We start from the raw sequence: 24,924 nt of genomic DNA on the forward strand, positions 1-24,924 counted from the left end.
TTCCTATAAATTCATCTGCTGTCTCTAGCGAACTTCCTCAATTGTTTAACTTAGCGGTAACTGTCATCTTAACAAGCAATCTGACAATTCGTCGACAAAGAAGTACAGACAAATCGAGTTTATTCGACCAGTCAACAAAAAAGCGTATATATTGAAAAAGAGTTTTGAAGATGTTTTCCTCCAAATTATGTGGTCTTGGGTTTAATCCCACTGTGCGGTACTTTGGGCAAGTATCTTCCAGTATGGCCCTGGGTCGACAAAACCCTGTGAGTGAATTTGAAAGGTGGAAACAGAAAGAAGCCCGTCGATTGTATGCATGTATGTATGTATGTGCGTGCGTACTTGCGTACGTACGTGCGTGCGTACGTATGCATGTATGTATGTACGTGTGTACGTACGTAATCTTTTTTTTCGTTTTAATTTTGACTAGCCACCTACTTGGTAGAAAGGTTGTGAAAGAAAGTATCTTCTTTTACCCATCATCCTTTAAATCTTAAGGCCTTGCAGATTTTCATAGTCCCATATATTGTTATCATTTGTAGCATATCTATCTATCTGTCTATCTATCTATCTATCTATGTTAATCATTATTCAGTGTATTTCAAGATTTCTTGCCAATAGAGAAAGAACCGGTTTCTAACCTAGATCCAAGGCTCCTTCGTTGGAATTTCAACAATAACAGGGTATGTATGTATATGTATGTATGTATGTATGTATGTATGTATGTATGTATGTATGTACGTACGTATGTATGTATGTATGTATGATGTATGTATGCATGTATGTATGTATTTCCCACCACCCCTTGACAACCGGTGCTGGTTTGTTTCCGTTCCTGTAACAGTAGTTCAGCATAAATAGGCGACAGAATACCAGAATTTAAAAAATAAGTACTGGGATAGATTCGTTCAGCTAAACCCTTCAAAGTGGTACCCCTGCATAGTAACAGTCCAATGAATGAAACAAGTAAAAGATAAAAAGGAAGATGAAATTTGAGATTAATTTTGGTTTTACCGCTGGGAGGAAGAAGCGAGTAAACTGCAAAATATGTAATTAAACACCAAACATCTTTATATATAAAAGAGGAGTTGTGTGTCTGTCTCCTACGATTTAGATTCCTAACTACTCCCACATTTTGCGGTGCAGTTTAACCAAAACCGGGTATCTTATAGTCGTGATTCATATTGAGCCCTTCTGGGTATTAGCGCGCGTCTGTGATGAGTCTACGATTTAAAAAAAAAATTACCATCATTTTTTTCCATTTTAATGCATTTTTTCGCTATTATATAAGGGAAGTAACTCTCTAAAAATGTCTACGATGAGTCAACGATTAAAAAAAAAATTTACCATAATTTTTTTCCCATTTTTAATGCATTTTTTGGCTATAACTCTCTAAAAATGCTTATATAGTTATTTCCCTTACAAACTCGAGCAACGCCGGGCGATACTGCTAGTCTATAATATAAAGATATCAGCGCCTCTGCCTGGCGATCGCCTGCGGTAACACCGTGAGTGCTTTCGGACGTGTTTATATAAAAAATATTTTAGAAGAACAACTTTTCCTTGGCCTCCTGAATAATTAAATGAATGTGTTTCTATTTTGAATATATATTTACCGATTTCCTTTTTTTGTTTGTTTCTTTTTTACTTCTGAATGTTCTTAGTGTTTACTTTTGTAAATTATATTCTTTTCATTGAATTATTGCAAATAAAATATCCTCAGTTTTACTACAAAAATTATATTTAAATGTAAAAAGGAGGAAAACGGGTTTATTTTGCAGAAATCAAATGCCGAAGTAATATTTTGATTTTTGACCAATTAAATCGTTAAATTGTATTCGCTCCGTGGCTGGTTAGCGATGAGTTTAGCTTGGCTAACAACGCGTCGTTTGTTGCTGTAAAGAAATGTCAACGTGCTTTTAGTACACAAAATAATTTAATGATACCGGAATGTAATTGCACAAAATAGCAATCAGGTGACGTATATTTTATAATATCGAAATCATTTTACTCTATCATAGTCATATTTGAACTTTTTACCCGCATTGACTATTACTGTTGTTGTTGTTGTTGAGCCTAAACCAGCCTTGACCGAACTGACCTATGATCAAAGGCGTTCCACTTGTGACTATTCCGTCTCTCTTTTTCTTTTTTTTTTGTATAGACTTAGTGTATAAACAACTATATTACACAATATGGTTTTCCTTTTCAAACATGTTAAAGTGTGATTTTGGAGGGACTTGAAGTTCGACTGATCACGTAGAGGTTTCGTCATTGGTTCTGGAATAATGTTTTGGAAGGGATACGATGCTTAGGAAATCTCACCCCTAATTCTCTCTCTCTCTCTCTCTCTCTCTCTCTCTCTCTCTCTCTCTCTCTCTCTCTCTCTCTCTCTCTTACACTTACACACACACATACATATACTGAAAAAACTTCCATGCAGCTAGGAAAAGTAGATTCCTTTTTCACGAAAATTTACTCGTTATTTCCCCAAATGCTAACGAACCCAGCTTTACGTGAGAAATGCGCTCCTGGAAAACTTGTAGCACAAGATTCCGTAATTCAAAATTAATTTCCTATTGATTTTCAAGTTGTAAAGTGATAACGCTTTACGACATACAGTTTTTAAAAAAAAAACAAAATAAAAAGTAAACTACACGATCACTTTTTATTTGCATGAAAACACAATCTTTTAATATACACTGTACAATATGTTAACATAAAAACATTTCAAGAAATACTTTTGGGATAAATAAGAATCGTAATAGGATACAATTTTACATCAAAAGATGTTGACAGCTGATTGATGGTGGTAGTGGTGGTGGAATGAAAGTTACTGAGAAAATGAAGGATACTGTCTTCTATCACCTAAAGGAAAAAACTTATCCGAATTTGTTGTTGATATACAACTTATTGTAAACACCTCTTCTAATTCAATCACGTGTAACTTTGTCATGCCATCCACTTTTTTTTATTTTTTCAACCACTACATCATTTGTAAGGGTCATCAGATTTTTCTGAATTCGATGTAGGCTTTCTGCTTGTAGAAAACTTGTAAGATCACAGATACAGTCTTGCAATGAAGTTTTCCAAGCACCATTCAAAGTTGAAGATTTTATTTTATTTCATAACATAATTGTGTTATCCACAGCATACATTTTGTTGAACTTCTTGCAGAAGTCTCTAACTGTAGATCTATCCTTCATGTCAATTAGCTTCATGAGTTGTTTGAAAGCTCTTCTCAGATAATACATTTTGATGTTAGTTATCACATCTTGATACATTGCTAGAATAAAGAAGTATTTTTGAAGATATATTCTACTTTCACATTATCAGAAAGCTCATCTTTAAGTTCACTGGATGGGTTGAGGCATTGTCTAAAATGAGCTGTGATTTGTTGGAAATATTATGCCTGTAAACCACTCTTTGAGAAGGCTCTTAGTCATCCATGTGTTCTTATTTGAATCCCAAAACAAAGGTAAATTAAACTTTGTGTAGCCCTTGAAGGCCCTTGGATTTTCAGGGCTTTAATTTCATATCACCTGTTACATTTCCTCCCAAAAGTGTCAGATAATTTTAGGAAGCTTAAATTCCTAGTGTCGACTTTTCTAGAAATAAATGTTCTAGTAGGCATGTGCTTCCAGAAAAGTACAATTTCATCAACATTGTGTTCTTGCTCTGGTATAGGGGCGGCAAGCTGGCAGAAACATTAGCATGCCAGGGAAATGCTTAGCGGTATTTCATCTGTCTTTATGTTCTGAGTACAAATTCCACCGAGGTCGACTTTTCCTTTCATCCTTTCAGGATTGATAAATTAAGTACCAGTTGCATATTGGGGTCGATCTAATCGACTGTCTACCTCCACCCCAAAATTTGGGGCTTTGTGCCTAGAAAAGATTCTTGCTCTGGTATGTAGCCCTTTTTTTTTTTATTCAACTACCCTAGAATAGTTATTAGCAGTCTCTGTATTAGCACTGACAGCTTCACTTGTTATTTTTATGTTGTGCAAATTCAAGCACTTCTTAAACCTTTCAAACCAGCCTTTACTAGCCAGAAAAGGTTTCTTTAGAAGTTTCACTTTCCTTTTTCTGCAAGTCAACATACCAACTTTTGACTTTTTTTAATTATCTTTATGCTTATCAGTACGTTATCTTGGATATGAACCGCAGTTCATACACCCAAGAGCCTTTCCATTTTAATAATCACATTAGAGCTTTGAAAAAGTAAGACCCAGTCAATTAAGGGAGTAGCTTTATGAGCACTTGGCTTAATTTTCTCTCCATTGTTACCACTGTAGACATTGCAAGCTCTAATGTTTTGGCAGTGTGGGAGATTTGGCAAAAGAGTGGTTTCCCATGGAAAGAAGTGTTGATACCTGAGAATATCAGTCTTCACAGATGAGGTGATACAAGGTGCAGACAAGTAAAGATACGCTGTGTTGCAGATTATGCTCCTGATGATGGTGGTGGTAGTGGTAGTGGTGATGTTTTCCTATTAAATATCCTTGGAAAAGATATTAATCATTTATATCATTTATTCACAGATCCAATATTTGTGTCACAAAATGTTGGTTCCGGTATTCTCTCTGAAGTTGAACCTAAAGATCCGGCCTCGTCTGGTAACTATTGGCAATTACTTTGGAAACTACCCAGCATTAACTTGTGCCACAAGTGGAGGAAAGGTAACTAGACACCCATAAAATTATTAACCATCTTACAAACAATAACTCTGAGCACCTTTTCAAACTCCATCTGTCTAACACCCGTGGACATGTTTACAAAGTCAGAAAACAGCACAGCTCCCATGACTTTCGGAAACATTTTTTCATGCTAAGAGTTGCTGAGGTATAGAACAAACTGCCGGCATCAGTTGTTAGTTGTCGGAGCACTGCATCCTTCAAAACTTCCATGCTTTCTGAGATTCGCCAACACTACACCTGATTTTCTCCCCTCCATACACACACAAGCATGTATCTGACTCATACACTGTTCACTTTCCAGACATTTGTACATTACTGTATATACTTTATACGCACTTTTTGACAAGTTGTGGTGCACCTAAGCACTGTATACAATAATTTCATTATTATTATTATTATTATTATTATTATTATTATTATAAACATATTGTTTATAAAGGATCATATTTCCAACTCATTATGAAGTTTATATTGAATGGGACTTCAAGTTTTGCATAACAACTTATTCCACCATGCACTTCACAATAAATTTAACTCTTTTATTATTGAGTCACCTCAAGGCAGCAAGCTGGTAGAGTCATTAGCATGCCAAGCAAAATGCTTAGTGGAATTTCATCTGTCTTTACATTCTGAATTCAAAATTCTATCAAGATTAACTTTGTCTTTCATCCTTTCAGGGTTGATAAAATAAGTACCAGTTAAATACTGAGGTCAAAGTAATCAATTTACACCTTCCCCCAAAACTTCTGGCCTTGTGCCAAAATTTGAAACTATTATTGAGTCACCTCATCAGTAAATGTTCCATTATTGTTCTTAAAGTAGCTTTAAAATAACGACTGTAATATAAATGTTTGTGGGTTTTTTTTTGGTTTTTTATGTGTTTTTATCATTAGACTGGCCATGGTGGGACACCACGTTGAGGAATTTGTAGTTGAATGAATCAACCCCAGTACTTTTTTTTTTAAAGCCCTGATGTTTATTCTTTCAGTCTCTTTTACCAAAGTGCTTAGTTACAGAAACATAAACACACCAACACCGGTTGTCAAGCAGGGGTGGGGAACAAACACAGACACAAAGATGCACACACACACACACACACATGAGGGGCTTCTTCCAGTTTCTGTCTACCAAATCCACTCACAAGGCTTGATCAGCCCAAGGGTATAGGAGAAAACGCTTACCCAAGGTGCCATGCAGTAGGACTGAATCCCGAACTATGTGACTGAGAAGCAAGAATCTTACCACACAGCCACAGTTACATCTATAATATAAAACCACTTCTTAAAAGTTTCTGTGACTTTTGGGAACATTTGCATTATAATTATCCTATCAGACTGGCTAACCAAGACTCTTAATTAAACACACTTCATAGTTTCCAAATTAACACCACCACTTCATCCCTTGGGGTCCTTTAGTAGCATTCACTCTGTTGCAAGTATTTTGATTGGGTCCACAGTTCACTTCCGATCCATGTTATTCTTTCTTGCCAGGCATGGCTGTGCGGTTTGGAAGCTCACTTTGAAATTATATGATTCCAGGTTCAATCTCACTGCATGGCACCTTAGACAAGTATCTTCTACTATAGCTCCTGAATGGCCAATGCCTTTTCGAGTGAATATGGTAGACAGAACTGTTGAGGTCCATTGTGTGTGTGTGTGTAAGGGCCCATGGCTTAGTGGTTAAGATGTTGCACTCGCAATCTAGCAATCGTGATTTCAATTCCTAGACTGGGTGGTGCATTGTGTTCTTGAGTAAAACACTTCATCTCACATTGTCCTGTGATCACTTCAACACCTGATGCATGATACACAGTGCACCTGTTCATACAATGTCAATTTGATGGAGAGAGCAAGTTAATGTGCAGCACAGACATTTGATCACTATAAACAAACCATTTGTGCAGATCATTTAGCAAAAGCTGAATTGAATGCTCATACATTGTTATCAGTGAGAGTCCACCATATATATATATATATATATATATATATATATATATATATATATATATATATATATATATATATATATATATATATATGTATGTATATATATATATATGTATGTATGTGTGCCTTTGTTTCTGTGTTTGTCACTCACTTCCACTGCTTGACAACTGGTGTTGGTTTGTTTATGGACCCTGTAACATAACAGTTTAGTAAAAGAAACAGATCTGTTTGACTGAAATCTTTCAAGATGGTGTCCCAGCACAACCACAGTCCAATGACTGAAACAAATAAAAATGAAAAAAAAAAAAAGAAAGAAACATAAAGTGAAGAATATAAATTGACTGAAAACAGTAAAAGACTAACAAGCTAGCACTTATTGTCCTGATACCAAATGTGAATATTTTTACTTTTTGCTTAGATGTTAAGAAAATTACTTTTATTTTTTGTTTTTTGCTTTCCAGGTTTTCATTCATACTCCACACAAAGTGCCTGATGTATCAAAGTACGGAAGTCCAAACCCTGGTGGTGAAGTCTCTCTACTGAACATTAACCAGAAAATTTTTTCACTGTGTGCTGGCCACCTGAATCCATCACTGGATTATGATGTATTGATGATAGGAACTGAGAATAATCTATTGGCTTATGATGTTTTCAGAAACACTGACCTTTTCTACCGAGAAGTAAGTTGTAATTAATTTGTCGTTATTTTCATATGAAATTTGCTTTATTGTGCATTCTTTTTTATTGTAAAATCTGGAATCCTAAGATGGCACAAAAATTGAAAATTATGTTGTTTGTCTCCATATTAGAGTCAGTTTTGTTATATGGTGTTGAAACTTGGACCCTCACCAAAAAACCTTGAAAAATTAATAGACAGCTCTCTCTTTTACTCTTTCACCTGTTTCAGTCATTTGACTGCGGCCATGCTGGAGCACCGCCTTTAATCGAGCAACTCGACCCTGGGACTTATTCTTTTTGTAAGCCCAGTACTTATTCTATCAGTCTCTGTTGCCGAACCGCTAAGTAACGGGGACATAAACACACCAGCATCGGTTGTCAAGCAGTGCTAGAGGGACAAACACAGACACACAAAACAAACACACATACATATATATATATATATATATATATACATATATATGACAGGCTTCTTTCAGTTTCTGTCTACCAAATCCACTCACAAGGCATTGGTCGGCCCGGGGCTATAGCAGAAGACACTTGCCCAAGATGCCACGTAGTGGGACTGAACCCGGAACCATGTGGTTGGTTAGCAAGCTACTTACCACACAGCCACTCCTGCACCTATATGCATCTAAAATAAATTTTCTTTCATACATACACACATGCATGCATCTATCTAACCAGACAAGAATATATAAGTGTTGTATATTTGTCAACAGAGTAAGTATATAAATACTTATACAATAGAATATTATAAGTGCATTTCAACTAATTGACCCATTTGGCTTTGCACATGAGAGTTCATGGAGAACCTATCCTGGTACCCATCAGGAGGGTTTGCATCCAGAGTATGGTGACAGCTCTCAGCTACTGGAGGTCAGGCAGTGTCACATCTAATTTGTGGTTGTTGTGAAAAACTGGAGCCAAAATAGCCATAGGAGAATTTCATGGGTAAAATTCATCTAACATTATGCCCTTTGCACATGGGTTGAAGTGTATTCTGCAGAGTGGGGTTAGGGCATAAGTGTGGATAGCATGGAGTTGGTGTGTGCAGGGGGAGGGAGCAGAAAATTGGGATGGGATGAGTGTTCAATTTTAAAATCATTTGTGGACGTGTGTATGGGGGGGTGCAAACCAGGTGCTGGAAACTCATGTTTATAATCATGGTGCAATTTGCCTGTATCCAAGCATTTATTTTGTTTCATGTGGGCAAGATAAGAAAATTTCATTTTTGTATAGGATGAACAAAGTTTTTTTAAAGTCTTTTCTCTAGCAGGCATTGGTTGCTTACACCGCCTGATGCTATTGAAGTAATATCAAGTACTGTCCACTTGATATTATAATCTATGTTGCTTTCTTTGCCCTCTGCAAAGATGATGCTTTGACAATACTGAGAAGGGCAAATGACTACATATTTGATAAGTGTAAGAAAGACATAACCCATACTTTGAATTGTCTTGGACTCAAAGTCAGAATAGAAATCAGCTTGATGGTGGTTGATTTCCTCGATATGACCCAAAACTTATAAACTGGAACTTATAAGCTCTTTAGGAAACCAAACAAGTGTCTGACATGATACAGCATGTCATTCAGCAATAATGTTCAGGAACCTGATTAAGGGAGTCAGCAAATGAACTTCATACCTGTCTTTGAGAAGAGAGATTCTGAATGTCACAACCCTGACTTCAATGAGGCCCTGGTACCACAGGATTTAAGAGTAAAATTAATTATATTATCTATCAAGAAAAAATGCGACCAAAAATGTTTGTGGTTTACACCTCACTTCTCTCTGAATGTGAAAACCTGTATAGGTAAGATCTTTCTTCAGTTAGTAGATAAACGCTATCCCCAAATGTATAGAAAAATATTTAATAGATATATCATAAGAATTTCTTTTTGCTGTGCACCTAATGTAAAGGAAATATTTGTAGGTAAGCCCATCATCATCATCATCATCGTTTAAGTAGCACGTAAAAAGCACCATTCGAGCATGGTCAATGCCAGTACCGCCGGACTGGCCCTCATGCCTGTGGCACATAAAAAGCACCCACTACACTCTTTGAATGGTTGGCATTAAGAAGGGCATCAAGCTGTAGAAACTTTGCCAGATTGGATTGGAGCCCGGTGCAGTCTTCTGGCTTGCCAGGCCTCAGTCAAACCATCCAACCCATGCTAGTATGGAAAGCAGATGTTAAACGACAATGATGATGATGATAATGCTTAGCCATTGCTAGCTGGTATTCATTTACAACTCAGTAGGCTAAAGCAACACAAAATGATGCACCTTGAGTAAAGGCACAACGTGCCACCCAGTCCCAGAACCAAGCCCACAATCTTATGACCTTGAGTCCAACACCCCAACAACAAAACCATTCACCTTCACAACAGGATAAATATAAATAAAATGCTTGAACCAGGTTATTGTAGATCTTGACAACAATGTTTGAGTTATTGATCCATTGAAAATCAATCTTTGTTTATGTCAACAATAAAATCAATGCAACTTTAGTTAAACTGTATGAACTGCAGTTTGCTTATAGGACACTTCTGTGAACAGCTGTCACTATCTTTTATTGCATTAATCCAAATTAAAACAATCAGCTAATTTTCCCTTTTTTTCAATCTTATTTTTAGTTTTGTTTACTTTTGTTCCTTTCCTTTTTTATATATATATAGTCAAAGAGAAAGAAAAATTTAAATAAGTTTACTTCTGTTTAATTACTGTCTCATTTTTCTTTGTAACATATGTAAATCTTTAGTAATATAATTATATATATCATTTACTATATGCTGTTCAACCCATGCCAACAAGGACAACAGACATTAAATGATGATGAAGATTTTTATATTTGCATTTCTTTTAAAAGTAGACCCAGCTGTTTTACAAATACAGGGGTTGGACAAAACAATGGAAACACCTTAAAATTTCAAACAAATTTATTTTAATATGAGGTAGGACTGCCTTTGGCAGTAATTACAGCTTGAATTCTATGAGGTATGGACTCGTACAAAGTTTGAATTGTTTCCAAAGGAATTTTTGTCCATTCTTCAGCTATAACAGTCTCCAGTTCTTGTAGTGATGATGGTGGATGATATTGACTCCTTGTGTTTCTAAAATGCACCATAAATGTTCAATAATATTGATATCTGGTAACTGTGGTGGCCAGATAAGATGTTCAACTTCACTAGAATGTTCCTCATGCCATTCAGTAACAAATTTAGCTGTGTGAATTGATGCATTGTCATCCTGAAAGATTGCATTTCCCTCCAGAAACAGTTCCGCAACTATAGGATGAATTTGATCAGATAAAATGCTTAAATAGTCTTGACTATTAATTCTGCTATGAAGGGAAACCATTGGGCTGGCAGATTTCCAAGATATAGCCACCCCCACCCCACCCACCTCCAGATCATCACAGATCCTCCATGTTTAACAGTTGGAAGAAGACAGTCTAGGTCAAATGCTTCTTTTTGTTGTCTCCACACGTATACTTGGTCGGTGGTCGGAAATAAGGTAAAGGATGACTTGTCCGAGAAAATAACATTCTTCCACTGCTCTAGGGACCAATTCTGTAGATTTTTACTCCACTTTAAATGCTTTGCAATATTTGTTTTTGAAAGTAGTGATTTTCTGATTGCAGCCTGCCCATGAAATCCAGCTTTGCATAGCTCCTGGCAAACAATTTTTGTGGAAACTGGGTTCTTGAAGTGATCAGTAATTTTGGGAGCTGTACTTTTGTGATCCTTTCTAACAATTTGCGTAAGAGACCGAAGGTCCCTATCTGAAAGTTTTGTTTTGATGAGGAGATTTGATGTGTTTGATTTGATGTGCAGCTCCCAGCAAACAGTTTTTGTGGAAGCTGGATTCTCGAGGTAGTCATTAAGATCTGCAGTAATTTTGGGAGCTTTACTTTTGTGATCTGTTGTAGCAATTCGCATAAGAGTCCAACGGTCCCTACCTGAAAGTTTTCATTTTCTTCCAGAGTTTTGTTTTGACAAAGAAGTTTTTCCCTCTTTGTCAAAGGCTGTCATTACTCTCAAGACAGTACTTCTTGATACACCAAACATTTCAGCTGTTTTCATTATGCTAGCGCCTGCCATACAAGCACCAACAATCTGACCTCTTTGAAAGTCTGATAGATCTGTCATTTTAATGAATTTTAATTACATATTCTGATGATATCTGGAAAGAAACAGCAATTTTAGCAAAACATATCATGCAACACAAATAATAAGTCAAAAAACATAAAAAATAAACAAACTTTTGACGGTTTTATAGATATTTCAAAATTATGATGCTATGATGCTAGGTGTTTCCTTTATTTTGTCCAGCCCTTGTATATATGTAAAACATATATGTGTGTGTGTGTGTGTTTGTGTATACTTACCATTTACTATATGCTGTTCAACTTATGCCAGCATGGTCAACGAACATTAAATGATGATGAGGATGATGATGTTTATATATGCATTTCTTTTAAAAGTAGACTGTGTATGTATGTGTGTGTGTATATATATATATATACATATATGTGTGTGTATATAAAATTGAGGGCTCAGATGAATGAAGATAAAATAAAATCCCTCGAAGAAGAGATGAACCAAGAAATTAGCAAAATGACCCAAGGCCCTGACCTAGAGAAGATCTCCAAACTATGGAAAGAGGACTGTGATAAAGAAGAACTGAAATCCCTCCAATGCTGGGAAAAAAACGCCACTTGGTTCTCAAACTATGAAACTGTTTTTCAAACAGAGTACGCTTCCAACAACACTTTCCTGAAAATAAGAAAATCAAAACAACACTCCCACACAGATTCACACCTATCTAAAAAAACAGAACCATCACCCCTACAAAAAAAAATATAACACCTAACCCTAACTTTGTAACCCACCAGCGAAACAACATCGGGAGTACCTCATCTTCAAACAGAGAAATGCAAAATCACTACCCGCAAGATAGACATTGCAACCTCCCCTCCATAAGGAGTTACCAACGAAATTTTCATTCGAATAATCTACTAAACAACCATGCACAACAAACCCATACCACATGTTATAATTACCAACGACAGCCCCCTAAAACACCACATCCAAACGTGGGATATAGGGACACACCTTTCAATATCCTTCCAAAAGCTTGCACCATAAATCACAACAAGGCACCCTGCAACAACAAGGAACAACTATATAACAGCTACCGTCCCAATCACCTCAATCCTTTTTTAGACTCAATACGCAAACACAGAGTCACGAGATAGCACCAGACAGACAGGAGGAACCAAAAGTGATAAAAATCATCAATCTAATTCACAAAGAACTAACTGCAAACCAAATGAACATACTCTCCGAAGAGCTCTAGTTTACACCCACCCACCCACCAATGCCCCAACTACAATGAAATGAAAGAAGGCGTCGTGGAATTCTGTAGAAAATTATGACTCACTGAGGAGCTATACAACAAATACAACGAAGATGGATCGTTAGTCCGAAATAGAAGTAACTACACCCCTTCAAAAGGAAAAAGCAAAACTCTTGACCATTTCTGTGTATCAACATATACACAAACAAAAACACAAGCCAAACTTCAGCAAAAAAGGAATAGGCTGAGCTGAACAAATTAAAAGATGATCAAACAATAACAATCAAAGAGGCTGATAAAGGGAGTGCAATTGTCTTAATGGACACAGTATACTATATAACTCTAACACTATCCATATTAGAAAACACAACTTATTATGAATAGGTCCAACACTACAGTCAACAGAAAATAATGAGAAACCTAAAATCTATGTTAAACCTATATAGAGAAGGGCTCACCGACAAGGAATATGATTATATTATTTTCAGAAGTAAATCCAGTCAATTCTACTGTATTCCTAAGATACACAAAAGTGAGGAAATAAGTAACGCATGCAGGACAGCCACAGACATCTAGGATTGCCTTATCTTCAGTGACTTCTTTTTTAAAAAAAAACGGTAGGCGCAGGAGTGGCTGTGTGGTAAGTAGCTTGCTAACTAACCAACCACATGGTTCCGGGTTCAGTCCCACTGCGTGGCATCTCGGGCAAGTGTCTTCTGCTATAGCCCCGGGCCGACCAATGCCTTGTGAGTGAATTTGGTAGACGGAAACTGAAAGAAGCCTGTCGTATATATGTATATATATATATGTGTGTGTTTGTCCCCCTAGCATTGCTTGACAACCGATGCTGGTGTGTTTACGTCCCCGTCACTTAGTGGTTCGGCAAAAGAGACCGATAGAATAAGTACTGGGCTTACAAGGAATAAGTCCCGGGGTCGATTTGCTCGACTAAAGGCGGTGCTCCAGCATGGCCGCAGTCAAATGACTGAAACAAGTAAAAGAGTAAAAGAGAGTATGTGATTTGAGGGAGATTTTACTATTGTTTCTATCATGTCAATTAACTATTTGAGACTCCCTTATTTCATTGGTAAATTGCATAAGTATACAATAACAGAATATTTCATGTGTTTTTCTAAATATTTAATCTATTTGATGTTTAGTAAAAATGTTTGTCTTCAAATTCAGCAGTCCCTTAATTTAATAAGCTCTCCATAATTGTTTTGCTTTTGTGTTGTTTTACTGTGTATGTGTAATTTTCTTTTTGTTTTTTTGTTTATTTGTTTGTTTTTTTGCTTAGTTTCCTCTGTGCAACTGGGTTATAATGTTACCAGATCTTGGTTTGCGGATCATTAGAGCAGCGGTGTTTATATTGCTATGTTCTGACCTGCTGTGTTAATGTACTAACTCATAAGCCTTTACTCACACTGGTTGGTACTGAAATAGATTGCTACTTCATTTGTCATCATTTTATTGAAATGCTGCTTTATTTGATGATATTGAAGTGGGCTGCAACTTCATCGATTGATATTGTACTGAAAACTAATATTGTATTGGAGTACCTTTTCATTTGTTGATATTGAATTTGAATGCTGTTTTATTAGTTGATATTGAACTGGGTGGCTAGTTTTGTGGTCGATGTTATACTGGAGTGTTGCTTCACTGGAAATATTCCAGGTGCCTTCTATATCATAGTTTTCTATTTCCCTCACCTTCTTCTCATCACAGTCATTGCATATACTCTTTTACTCTTTTACTTGTTTCAGTCATTTGACTGCGGCCATGCTGGAGCACCGCCTTTAGTCGAGCAAATCGACCCTGGCACTTATTCTTTGTAAGCCCAGTACTTATTCTATCGGTCTCTTTTGCCGAACCGCTAAGTGACAGGGACGTAAACACACCAGCATCGGTTGTCAAGCAATGCTAGGGGGACAAACACAAACACATACATATATATACATATACATATATACGACAGGCTTCTTTCAGTTTCCGTCTACCAAATCCACTCACAAGAATTTGGTCGGCCCGGGGCTATAGCAGAAGACACTTGCCCAAGATGCCATGCAGTAGGACTGAACCCGGAACCATGTGGTTGGTTAGCAAGCTACTTACCACACAGCCACTCCTGTGCCTATATGTATAACTTCTTGAAAGTTATATACAGTAGAGGGATCTTTCACCTTCCATGTTTTCTTTCTCCAATTTGTCTTGTCTCTCTCTCTCCCTCTCTAGCTTTTATTCTAATGTCACTATTTCCTAATCCGTATTAAGGGATGAATTATTCTCCAGGAGCAGAAAAAGCTTAATATTCACAACCAGCTGTCTATCTCATTTATTGGCCTTTGTAGCAACCCTGATGTTTGAACTGTAGCTTCTGATCATTGATCATGTATTTTATTATTCAATGGAAGCATGGATTAAATGGATTAAACAGGCTTCAACTCATATCCTCCTTCTTCCACTCTGCCTTTTATGCTGACAGTACTAGTGAGTCATATGTTGTTCCTGTTGATTTCTTTAGATATATCTCTTTCTAATTGTATGGCGCTTTTGAATGGGCTAAGGGGTACATGGATGTATGTCTGTAGGAATGGAAAAAGAGAGAGAGAGAGAGAGAGTATTTCTTTATTCACCATAAGGTTGAGAAAAAGAGGGGACAAAACAAACGTGGGGGTCAGGGTATCGAATGAATAAACAAACAGTTGAAATATATACAATTAAATGAGAATGAGTGAATAACAAAAAATGAAGCGGAGGACGCGGTCGACCCCACAAACCACATACTCACACTGAAGACTTTGCTTTATCCTTTTTTACATTCTCGATTAAACAGGTTCTTTCACTCGCAACATACTTGCTATAGACTTCCATCTTTTACGAAACACACTTTGCGACAGGCATTTCTTCTCCAGCCTTATTTTCCGTTTCATGTGGAAAACGAAAAAGTCGATTAGCTCGAGACTGGAGATAAGCATGCCTGTTGCAATTCCTTTTACTCTCGGTCTCTATCGGTCTCTTTTGCCGAACCGCTAAGTTACAGGGATGTAAACACACCAATATCGGTTGTCAAGTGATGTTGGGGGGACAAACACAGACACACACTTCAACTCTAGGCTTTCTTTCAGAAGTATAGAAAAGAATGATACAAAACTATCAAGTTATGTCTAGAGTTTGAAAGAACATGCTATTGGTTTCAGCAGGAAGTAAAATTTCTTGAGAAATACAGACTATACTGAAATGGGACAATATGCTGTAGGTTATGCATTGATGAGAATAATCTCATACTCAAAAGCATTAAATAGTTAAGCATTGATCCTTATACATAGGAATGATGAACTATCTAAATATCAGATCAGAGACCTTTACTAAATGTCGCCATTTCAATAAGTACCTCCCAACATGCTGGAAGATCATACAACCATCTAATTGAATGCATTACTATGTAACTATTTATCACATATTCTATATTTTCCTCATCACTCTTGACCCACTAATAGACACTCAGATCTCATTACACTTTATAATAATTAACTTACATTTATAACTTCAAATTTCCCAACTGATCTTTGTTTACCATATTTGTTAATGCTTTCACTTTTTTAATTTTCTTTGTTTAAAACTACCTGAGGGAAATAAACCCTTTTAATATATTTAATTACTTATACCTTTTGCAACTTCTAAAACTCATAATGCAATTCTGGAAACACTGATACATGTCATGGATATTTTAAGAACTGGTTGAATTTATTATATGATGATTGTTTAAAATTACTATGTATGTATTATCACTAACAGACTATATTATTTCATGTATGTATACACACACACACACACATATATATATATACATAGGTATATGCTTTAATTTTTTTTATTTATTTAGATATCTGATGGTGCTAATGCAATTTCTATTGGAAATCTTGGATCAATCCAAAACAAACTGGCCATTGTTGGTGGCAACTGTTCAATACAAGGTTTTGACTATGAAGGCAATGATGTATTTTGGACTGTAAGTAACATTTTGTTTATACCTGTAATATCTCTACATTTTTGTTTTTTTTAGTTTCCTGCACCTGAGACAATCTGTACTTGATCCTCATTGTTTATAATTGTAAATATTTATGTAAATGTTTTCCAAACCTATGTTTGGTGCAGGTGTTGCTGTATGTTACAGAAGTTTGCTTCCCAGCTATGTAGTCTGAGGTTCAATCTCACTGTGTGCCACCTTCTCCAGTTGACCAAAGCCTTGTGAGTGGACTTGATAGATGAAAATAGGAAGAAGCTTGTAATATACGTGTGTGTGTGTGTGTGTGTATACCCTTGACCTGACATCATGTGATGGTTGCAAACAAGCAACGTTGTTTGGTCCTAGACCTCTGTCTAGCCATAGGGAAATATCACCTTACCTGGAAACAGGTAAAGGTTGGCAACAGGAAGGACATCCAGCTGTAGAAAATCTGTCTCAACAAAATTCAGTCTGACCCATGCAAGCACAGAAAAGTAGATGTTAAACGATGATGATATCTGAGAGGCTTGTAAGCCCTAACCAATGCCTCCACCAGTGTATGTGCATGCATTCCTCATATTATGCAGGCATTGCATTCCTGAAAATCTAAGCTGAGCATGAAATTTTGCAACTCAAAAACTATTTTCCCTTTACTTTCTATGTTATGGAACATGTTAGTCAATTGGAAAATAAGTTTCAATATGTGTGTATGTGTATACACACATACACTCACATAAATTTATGTATTATCATCATTATTTTATGTCTGATTTCCATGCTGGTATGCATTGGACAGGTTATTGCTGCACTTCTAGATGGATCAAGAGACTACATATCACTTGTAAGTTTCATTTTTGGCTTGGTTTCTATGGTTGCATAGTCTTAGTAACAACAGCCACTTTACGGTGTACTGGGTGCATTTTTTTATGGCACAAACTCAAGAGAGTTAGTCGTGTTTTCAATAAGATTAAAGGGACCTCTCAACCCCCACATTTCACAGAATGCATTGGGTGCATTTTACTGTAGCACTAGAGACATAAGAGTATGATGGAGAGTGGAAGATAGCAAGAGGTGAGGAAATAGTGATGAATAATGAAGGATATGTAAAAAGCACCATCCGATTGTGGCCGTTGCCAGCCCCGTCTGGCACCTGTGCCGGTGGCACGTAAAAAGCACCCACTACACTCACGGAGTACTTGGCGTTAGGAAGGGCATCCAGCTGTAGAAACATTGCCAGATCAGACTGGGCCTGGTGCAGCCTTCTGGCTTCCCAGACCCCAGTTGAACCGTCCAACCCATGCTAGCATGGAAAGCGGACGCTAAATGATGATGATGATGATGTCAATACCAAACAGCCAATGGGCAGTATTGGTAGAATGCATCAAGTTAAGGACTGTCAGAGTAACGTCCCTTGCAAGTACAACTTTATACTTTTTTTTCCACATTGATGTGTTTCAGGTCACTGGAGATAATGTGTGTTCACTGGCATTGGTGGATTTCAATAAAGATAACCTGAATGAGGTAAGGAAATAAAAATAGTATTTTTTTTCATTTTCATCCTATCTTTTACTCGTTTCAGTCATTAGACTGCGGCTATGCTGGGGCACCACCTTGAAGAATTTTACTCTGGTAGATCAACCCCAGTACTTATTGTTTTTAAGTTTGGTATTTATTCTATTAGTCTTTTCACCGAACCACTAAGCTATGGGGATGTAAACACACCAACACCTTTTGATGAGCAGTGGTGGGGGACAAACACAGACACAATGACACACACACACTCAGCTATATAGATATGTATATAACAGGCTCCTTTCAGTTTCCATCTATAAAAATCCACTCGTATGGCTTTGGTCAGCCCAAGGCTATAGTATAAGACACTTGCCCAAGTGAATGATAATAATGGTAGCATTAATGGTATTGACAACGATAATGATGCTAACTTTAATGACACTTTAGAAATTAGTAGGAAGTAATATAATGTACTATTGACTATGTATATTTGCATCTAGGTACTAATATGTGTATGTTTATTATCACAATATTAAGTCGAAAAACTGAGACATTGGATGTGGAACATATATATGTTTACTAATTTATATTATTTATTTATATCATTATGTATATATATATTTTTATATGTATAGGAGTGTGAGTATATACACTCATATGTATATGTATATGTTGTATTATGGGTATGTACCCACAATTATGTGGATATATATGTAGACTGATTTATATTACATAATCTCCGAAGAGGCCTTATGATATTTTTGTAAATATCTCATTTATATCTATATATTGACCTACCATAAAAGGCTAATATTGGTAAAATGAGACATACTTATCTACATGGCCGAAACAGCTGTAAGATGTAATCTATACTTATATTTATATTTACTTATATTTATATTCTCTTTTATATATATTCTACTTATTATACAACATTACTCTTTTATGTACATTCCTTTATGTACACTGATTTGTTCTGCTTTTTATAATTAACCCTACAGTATCTTATGTGGTGGTTTAATAAAGTATGTGATTGAGTATTATCTGGTAATTGATATTTGATTTAGATGTATTTCTCCATTTTCTTATCGTGTATATATATATATATATTTGTAGCTCAGTTAAAATATATACAGAAAGTGTATTCTTCTATCAGTAATTTTTTAATCTTCAAATACTGAAAATTTTCTAAAATAAAAATCTATTTATCTATTTATTTTCAGCTGGTTGTTGGCTCTGAAGATTTTGATATAAGAGTCTTCAAGGAAGATGAAATAATTGCAGAAATGAATGAAACAGAAGTAAGATTAACAACTTTTGAAATATACATATATATATATATTTAAAAGTTTTTATTATTATTATTATTATTATCATTATTATATAGGGCCGTTGCCAGCGCCACCCGGACTGGCCTCCGTGCCGGTGGCACATAAAAAGCACCATCCGATTGTGGCCATTGCCAGCCTCGTCTGGCCCCCCGTGCCGGTGGCATGTAGAAAGCACCATCCGATCGTGGTCGTTTGCCAGCCTCGTCTGGCACTTGTGCAGGTGGCACGTAAAAAGCGCCCACTACACTCACGGAGTGGTTGGCGTTAGGAAGGGCATCCAGCTGTAGAAACACTGCCAGATCAGACTGGGCCTGGCGCAGCCTTCTGGCTTCCCAGATCCCAGTTGAACCGTCCAACCCATGCTAGCATGGAAAACGGACATTAAACGATGATGATGATGATGATTATTAGCCCCAGGTTGTATGTTTCATTCATTTATTTTTTGCATTATTAGTTCTTGTCATGTAGTTGTCAAACTCTACTCATATCAAGAAAATGTCATTGCATCCTTTTCCCTTAATCATGAGCAGCATTCAACTAGAACCCTCACAATTGTTCCAAGTAGTAGACTTCACTATCGCCAGAAGATCTCTTCTGATGGAAACATAACATAGCTAGGACCACATCCCACAATTGGCCCTTATCATTTTGACCAGGGGATAGATACTTCAGTTCCCCCTGCAGTTGTTGACACTCTGAAAATCTTAGGTGAGCCCCACAATGGATTGTTGCTCTCACATCTGAGACAGTGCTGCTGCTACTGCCCACAGAGACATCTTAAACTGCAACCAGGAAGGGCCACCACTAATGACTGGCAGAAAGTCATTCTCAGATACATTTCAGTCTCTGTCCCACAGATGCATTGCTTCTTCTCTCTGTCTTTTTTTACACTACTGTAATGGTCTCTGATCTGGCTGGGCTCATGTCATCTATTCAGGCACATTCAGTCCAATTGCTTCTCCTCTTCTCATCAATCTTGTTGTTGTTCTCTCTCCATGCTTGCCACTAATCACCACAGCTTGTTCATCATATCCAAATGGTCATTTCTCTCAATACTCGTGTCTTTTCCACAGATGTTGACTTGCAAGTATTCAAGAACTGTAATAGCATCAGTCACACAAGTCTAGGCAGTCTTGTAAAGACCATGGACACTTCCCCTCCCTCCTGACTAGGAAAAAAAAAAGAAAAGCACAATAGAGAAGGACTAATATTATTGCATCTTGATTTCAATCCACAGCTGAAACTACTTCTTATGACCCAATAAATGTTTGAAAGGAATTGTTATCATGGTTTTTAATATTTATGTCATTCAACCTAAGCCAGCATGGAAAATCTTTATATATAAAAGTGAAGTTGTGTGAGTGTCTGTCTCCTACGATTTAGATTCCTAACTACTCCCACATTTTGTGGTGCAGTTTAACCAAAAGCGGGTATCTTATAGACGTGATTCATATTGAGCCCTCTGGTTAATAGCACATGTCTACGATTTAAAAAAAAATTTACCATCATTTTTTCCCATTTTTAATGCACTTTTTTTGCTATTATATAAGGGAAGTAACTCTCTAAAAATGCTTATATAGTTATTTCCCTTACAAACCCGAGCAACGCCGGGCGATACTGCTAGTGGGTGATAAACGCCACTGCCAATTGTGTATTCACATTTATGTGTTATCATAGCCTAAAATTATGTCTATATTTTGAAATTTGTTTCAAGAAAGTGATTGAAGAACATACCAACTGAAATTCATTACCATTATAGAATGTCTCATTTGTGCTAGTATGTGTGTGTGTTTGTATGTGTGTGTGATGTCAATTAATGTGTGACAGAGTGTTGCACACATTTATTATATGAAGCAAAAATCAACCAAACCTAGAATCCTGATCTAATGATAGGGCAGAACAAAATAATTCAGGATTCTAGTTTCAACTTGAATACTAAAGTTGCTTCCTCATACCTTCAAGAGCACTTGAATCTGATATTGCAAGTAAACAAAATATCTGTTAATTATGCTGCATTCCTATTTCTTTACTGCAATACCTACTTGAATATTTGCTATGATGGTGACTGTATATAAGAGTGGCTGTGTGGTAAGTAGCTTGCTTACCAACCACATGGTTCCGGGTCCAAACCCGTTGCGTGGCACCTTGGGCAAGTGTCTTCTACTATAGCCTCGGGCCGACCAAAGCCTTGTGAGTGGATTTGGTAGACGGAAACTGAAAGAAGCCCGTCGTATATATGTATATATATGTATATGTGTGCGTGTGTGTTTGTGTGTCTGTGTTTGTCCCCCTAGCATTGCTTGACAACTGATGCTGGTGTGTTTATGTCCCCAACACTTAGCAGTTTGGCAAAAGAGACCGATGGAATAAGTACTGGGTTTACAAAGAATAAGTTCCGGGGTCGAGTTGCTCGACTAAAGGCGGTGCTCCAGCATGGCCGCAGTCAACTGACTGAAACAAGTAAAAGAGTAAACTGTTGATCTAGTGGAGTTTGACATCCTATCAACCCATCCACCCTGTAGGTTCATACAATCTTAATTCTATGCAACGAATTCAAACCATTTTTGGTATCTTACTTCTCTCTTTTTTGCTCTACTGTGAATTTTAATTTTTGATTAGCAGTTTTGATACTTATTTAATACTGTAAAAAGATTTAGTGATGTCTTCCATGCTGTATAATCACCTTTACCTTATTTGTTTTCTAGGCAGTTACATGCTTACATTCCATGGGTGACAATAAATTTGCCTATGCATTACAAAATGGTACAGTGGGTATCTATGAACGTACTTCCCGGCAGTGGAGAATAAAGGTTGGTATTTTTAGCTACTGGTTACCTTCTTGTTTTTAGAAAGACTAACTTATTAGTGGACTAGTTTAACTTGGAAAGGGCTTGATTTTGTATGGTGCATACACAGAAATACACATGGACATGTGTATTAAGGTAGTAGAGAGTAAATGTAATTCAAGTTGATAGATCCAACGTAACATTCTATTCTGAGTTTTCAGTGGATGTGTGTGTGTGTGTGTGTGTGTGTGTTGTGTGTGTGTGTGTGTGTTTGTGTGTGTGTGTGTGTGTGTGTGTGTGTGTGTGTGTGGTGTCCTCAACTTCTGATAGAACAGTAGGGGCATGTCTTGAGCACTTTAAATCTGATAGAGCTGATTCCTCTCCCGGACTGAACACAGTCAATTTCTTTCAAAGAGTAAGTTTGTGTGTATGTGTGTAAGAGAGAGAGATAGATAGACAGACAGAGACAGAAGCATGAAGAAGAAGAATCACAACTCCAATACTTTATTGATCAACCCCGGAAGGATGGATGAAATGCAAAGTTGACTTTGGTGGGATCTGAACTCAGAGAGCAGAGATGAAAACCGTAAAATACTTTTTCTGGTATTCTAACAACTCCACCAATTGATCACCTTAAATGTATAAATGTGTATAAACACATTTAAATGTTGTCATTCTTATGTGACACCTTGTATGTATAACAACACCGAGTAATTTGGATACTGTGACACTAGTTGAGACATTATGTAATATATTGAGGCTAGTGCCACTGTAGACCTATAGTGGGATTTGAGCTCAGCTCACACTTGAAGTAATTATCAAGATACTGAAGCATGATGGTCCTAGTGCCAAGAAGGCAGGAGTGTTTTGTGAATGGATTTACTCTCTTTTACTCTTTTACTTGTTTCAGTCATTTGACTGCGGCCATGCTGGAGCACCGCCTTTAATCGAGCAACTCGACCCTGGGACTTATTCTTTTGTAAGCCCAATACTTATTCTATCGGTCTCTTTTGCCGAACCGCTAAGTAACGGGGACATAAACACACCAGCATCGGTTGTCAAGCAATGCTAGGGGGACAAACACACACACACAAACACACAAACACACACACACATACATATATACGACAGGCTTCTTTCAGTTTCCGTCTACCAAATCCACTCACAAGGCTTTGGTCGGCCCAAGGCTATAATAGAAGACACTTGCCCAAGGTGCCACGCAGTGGGACTGAACCCGGAACCATGTGGTTGGTAAACAAGCTACTTACCACACAGCCACTCCTGCACCTAGAGGATTGGTCAAAGCTAGTTCCATATTGACACAAAGTGTTAATATGATCACTCATCCTGCTAGAAATAGCAACCATGCCAAAAGCCTTGAAAAGAGACAAGGACAGACTTAAGATAAAGTTATGATGAAAATGTTTTTAATGATAAGTCTGTTTGGGCATGGCTTACCTGGGGTTAAATAACCACATTACACTGGTAAACATATATCTGAGCGCACATTCGTTTATTGTACACTAGCAGTATCGCCCGGCGTTGCTCGGGTTTGTAAGGGAAATAACTATATAAGCATTTTTAGAGAGTTATAGCCAAAAAATAGCAAAAAATGCATTAAAAATGGAAAAAATATGATGGTAAATTTTTTGAAAAATCGTTGACTCATCGTAGACATTTTTAGAGAGTTACTTCCCTTATATAATAGCGAAAAAATGCATTAAAATGGAAAAAAACGATGGTAAATTTTTTTTAAATCGTAGACTCATGTAGACGCTTTCTTAGCCATTTCTGTTTTGGTGTCTTCAAGCCATGAAGTCGTTGTTCTAAAAGAACGCTGGTCTCCTTGACAACGCATTACGACGTTGATTTCCTTACACTCCCTTCCCCACAGGTGCAGGTGTGAGCGTGGACGCCAACTCCGCCGCCATCGACACACGAAAAATTATGCATTAAAATGGAATAAAAAATGATGTTAAATTATTTTTAAAATCGTAGACTCATCGTAGACACGCGCTAATACTCAGACGGGCTCGATATGAATCACGACTATAAGCTACCCGAATTTGGTTAAACTGCACCGCAAAATGTGGGAGTAGTTAGGAATCTAAATCGAAGGGGACAGACACTCACACAACTACAGTTTTATATATATAGATATACATAGCGCAGTAGTGGTGAGATGTGACAGCAAAGAAAAGCATACATTCACTCTCTGCATGCAATTAGACTCGGAAAGTTCGTGAGGAACCCATTGACCCAATTTGCTGACTTTTCCGATAGCACACAGGTCTCAATGAATGGTTGAATGACCAAATCCAAGCTTCTCTGCTAGTTCCTCAACAGTTACGATGAGATTTTGTTCCACCAGGGTTTTCAGGATGTCCTTGTCGAGTTCTACAGATCATTCAGGATGAGGCTCGTCTTCTAGGCTGTTCCAATATAGCTTTGAAAAAAATAGCTGTTAAAATCGAAATGCACTCTTCAAAACTTGCACTATGAATAAGGACAAGATAAAATTACTACCTGCTTTTATAGCAAGTTAATATAAGTAGTTTATCCCATTCCCCTCTGACTTTTAGTTCAAGCTGTTGAAAAAACCGC

At 37.0% G+C, this 24,924-nt stretch overlaps 1 protein-coding gene across 1 annotated transcript in view; it reads left to right on the top strand.

Moving 5' to 3' along the window:
• Positions 1–1,852: 1,852 nt before the first annotated feature.
• LOC115211708 (Bardet-Biedl syndrome 2 protein-like) overlaps positions 1,853–24,924 on the top strand; it is a 62,274-nt gene continuing 39,202 nt past the window's right edge. Inside the window, exons 1-7 of the mRNA XM_029780360.2 lie at positions 1,853–1,976; positions 4,544–4,681; positions 7,107–7,325; positions 16,569–16,694; positions 18,150–18,212; positions 19,427–19,504; positions 22,240–22,344. Of these exons, the coding sequence (XP_029636220.1) occupies positions 4,565–4,681; positions 7,107–7,325; positions 16,569–16,694; positions 18,150–18,212; positions 19,427–19,504; positions 22,240–22,344 (708 nt within the window). The 5' untranslated portion in view covers positions 1,853–1,976; positions 4,544–4,564. The remainder of the gene's footprint in view (positions 1,977–4,543; positions 4,682–7,106; positions 7,326–16,568; positions 16,695–18,149; positions 18,213–19,426; positions 19,505–22,239; positions 22,345–24,924) is intronic.

Source organism: Octopus sinensis, linkage group LG5 (assembly GCF_006345805.1).
Source record: "Octopus sinensis linkage group LG5, ASM634580v1, whole genome shotgun sequence".
Lineage (NCBI taxonomy): Eukaryota > Metazoa > Mollusca > Cephalopoda > Octopoda > Octopodidae > Octopus > Octopus sinensis.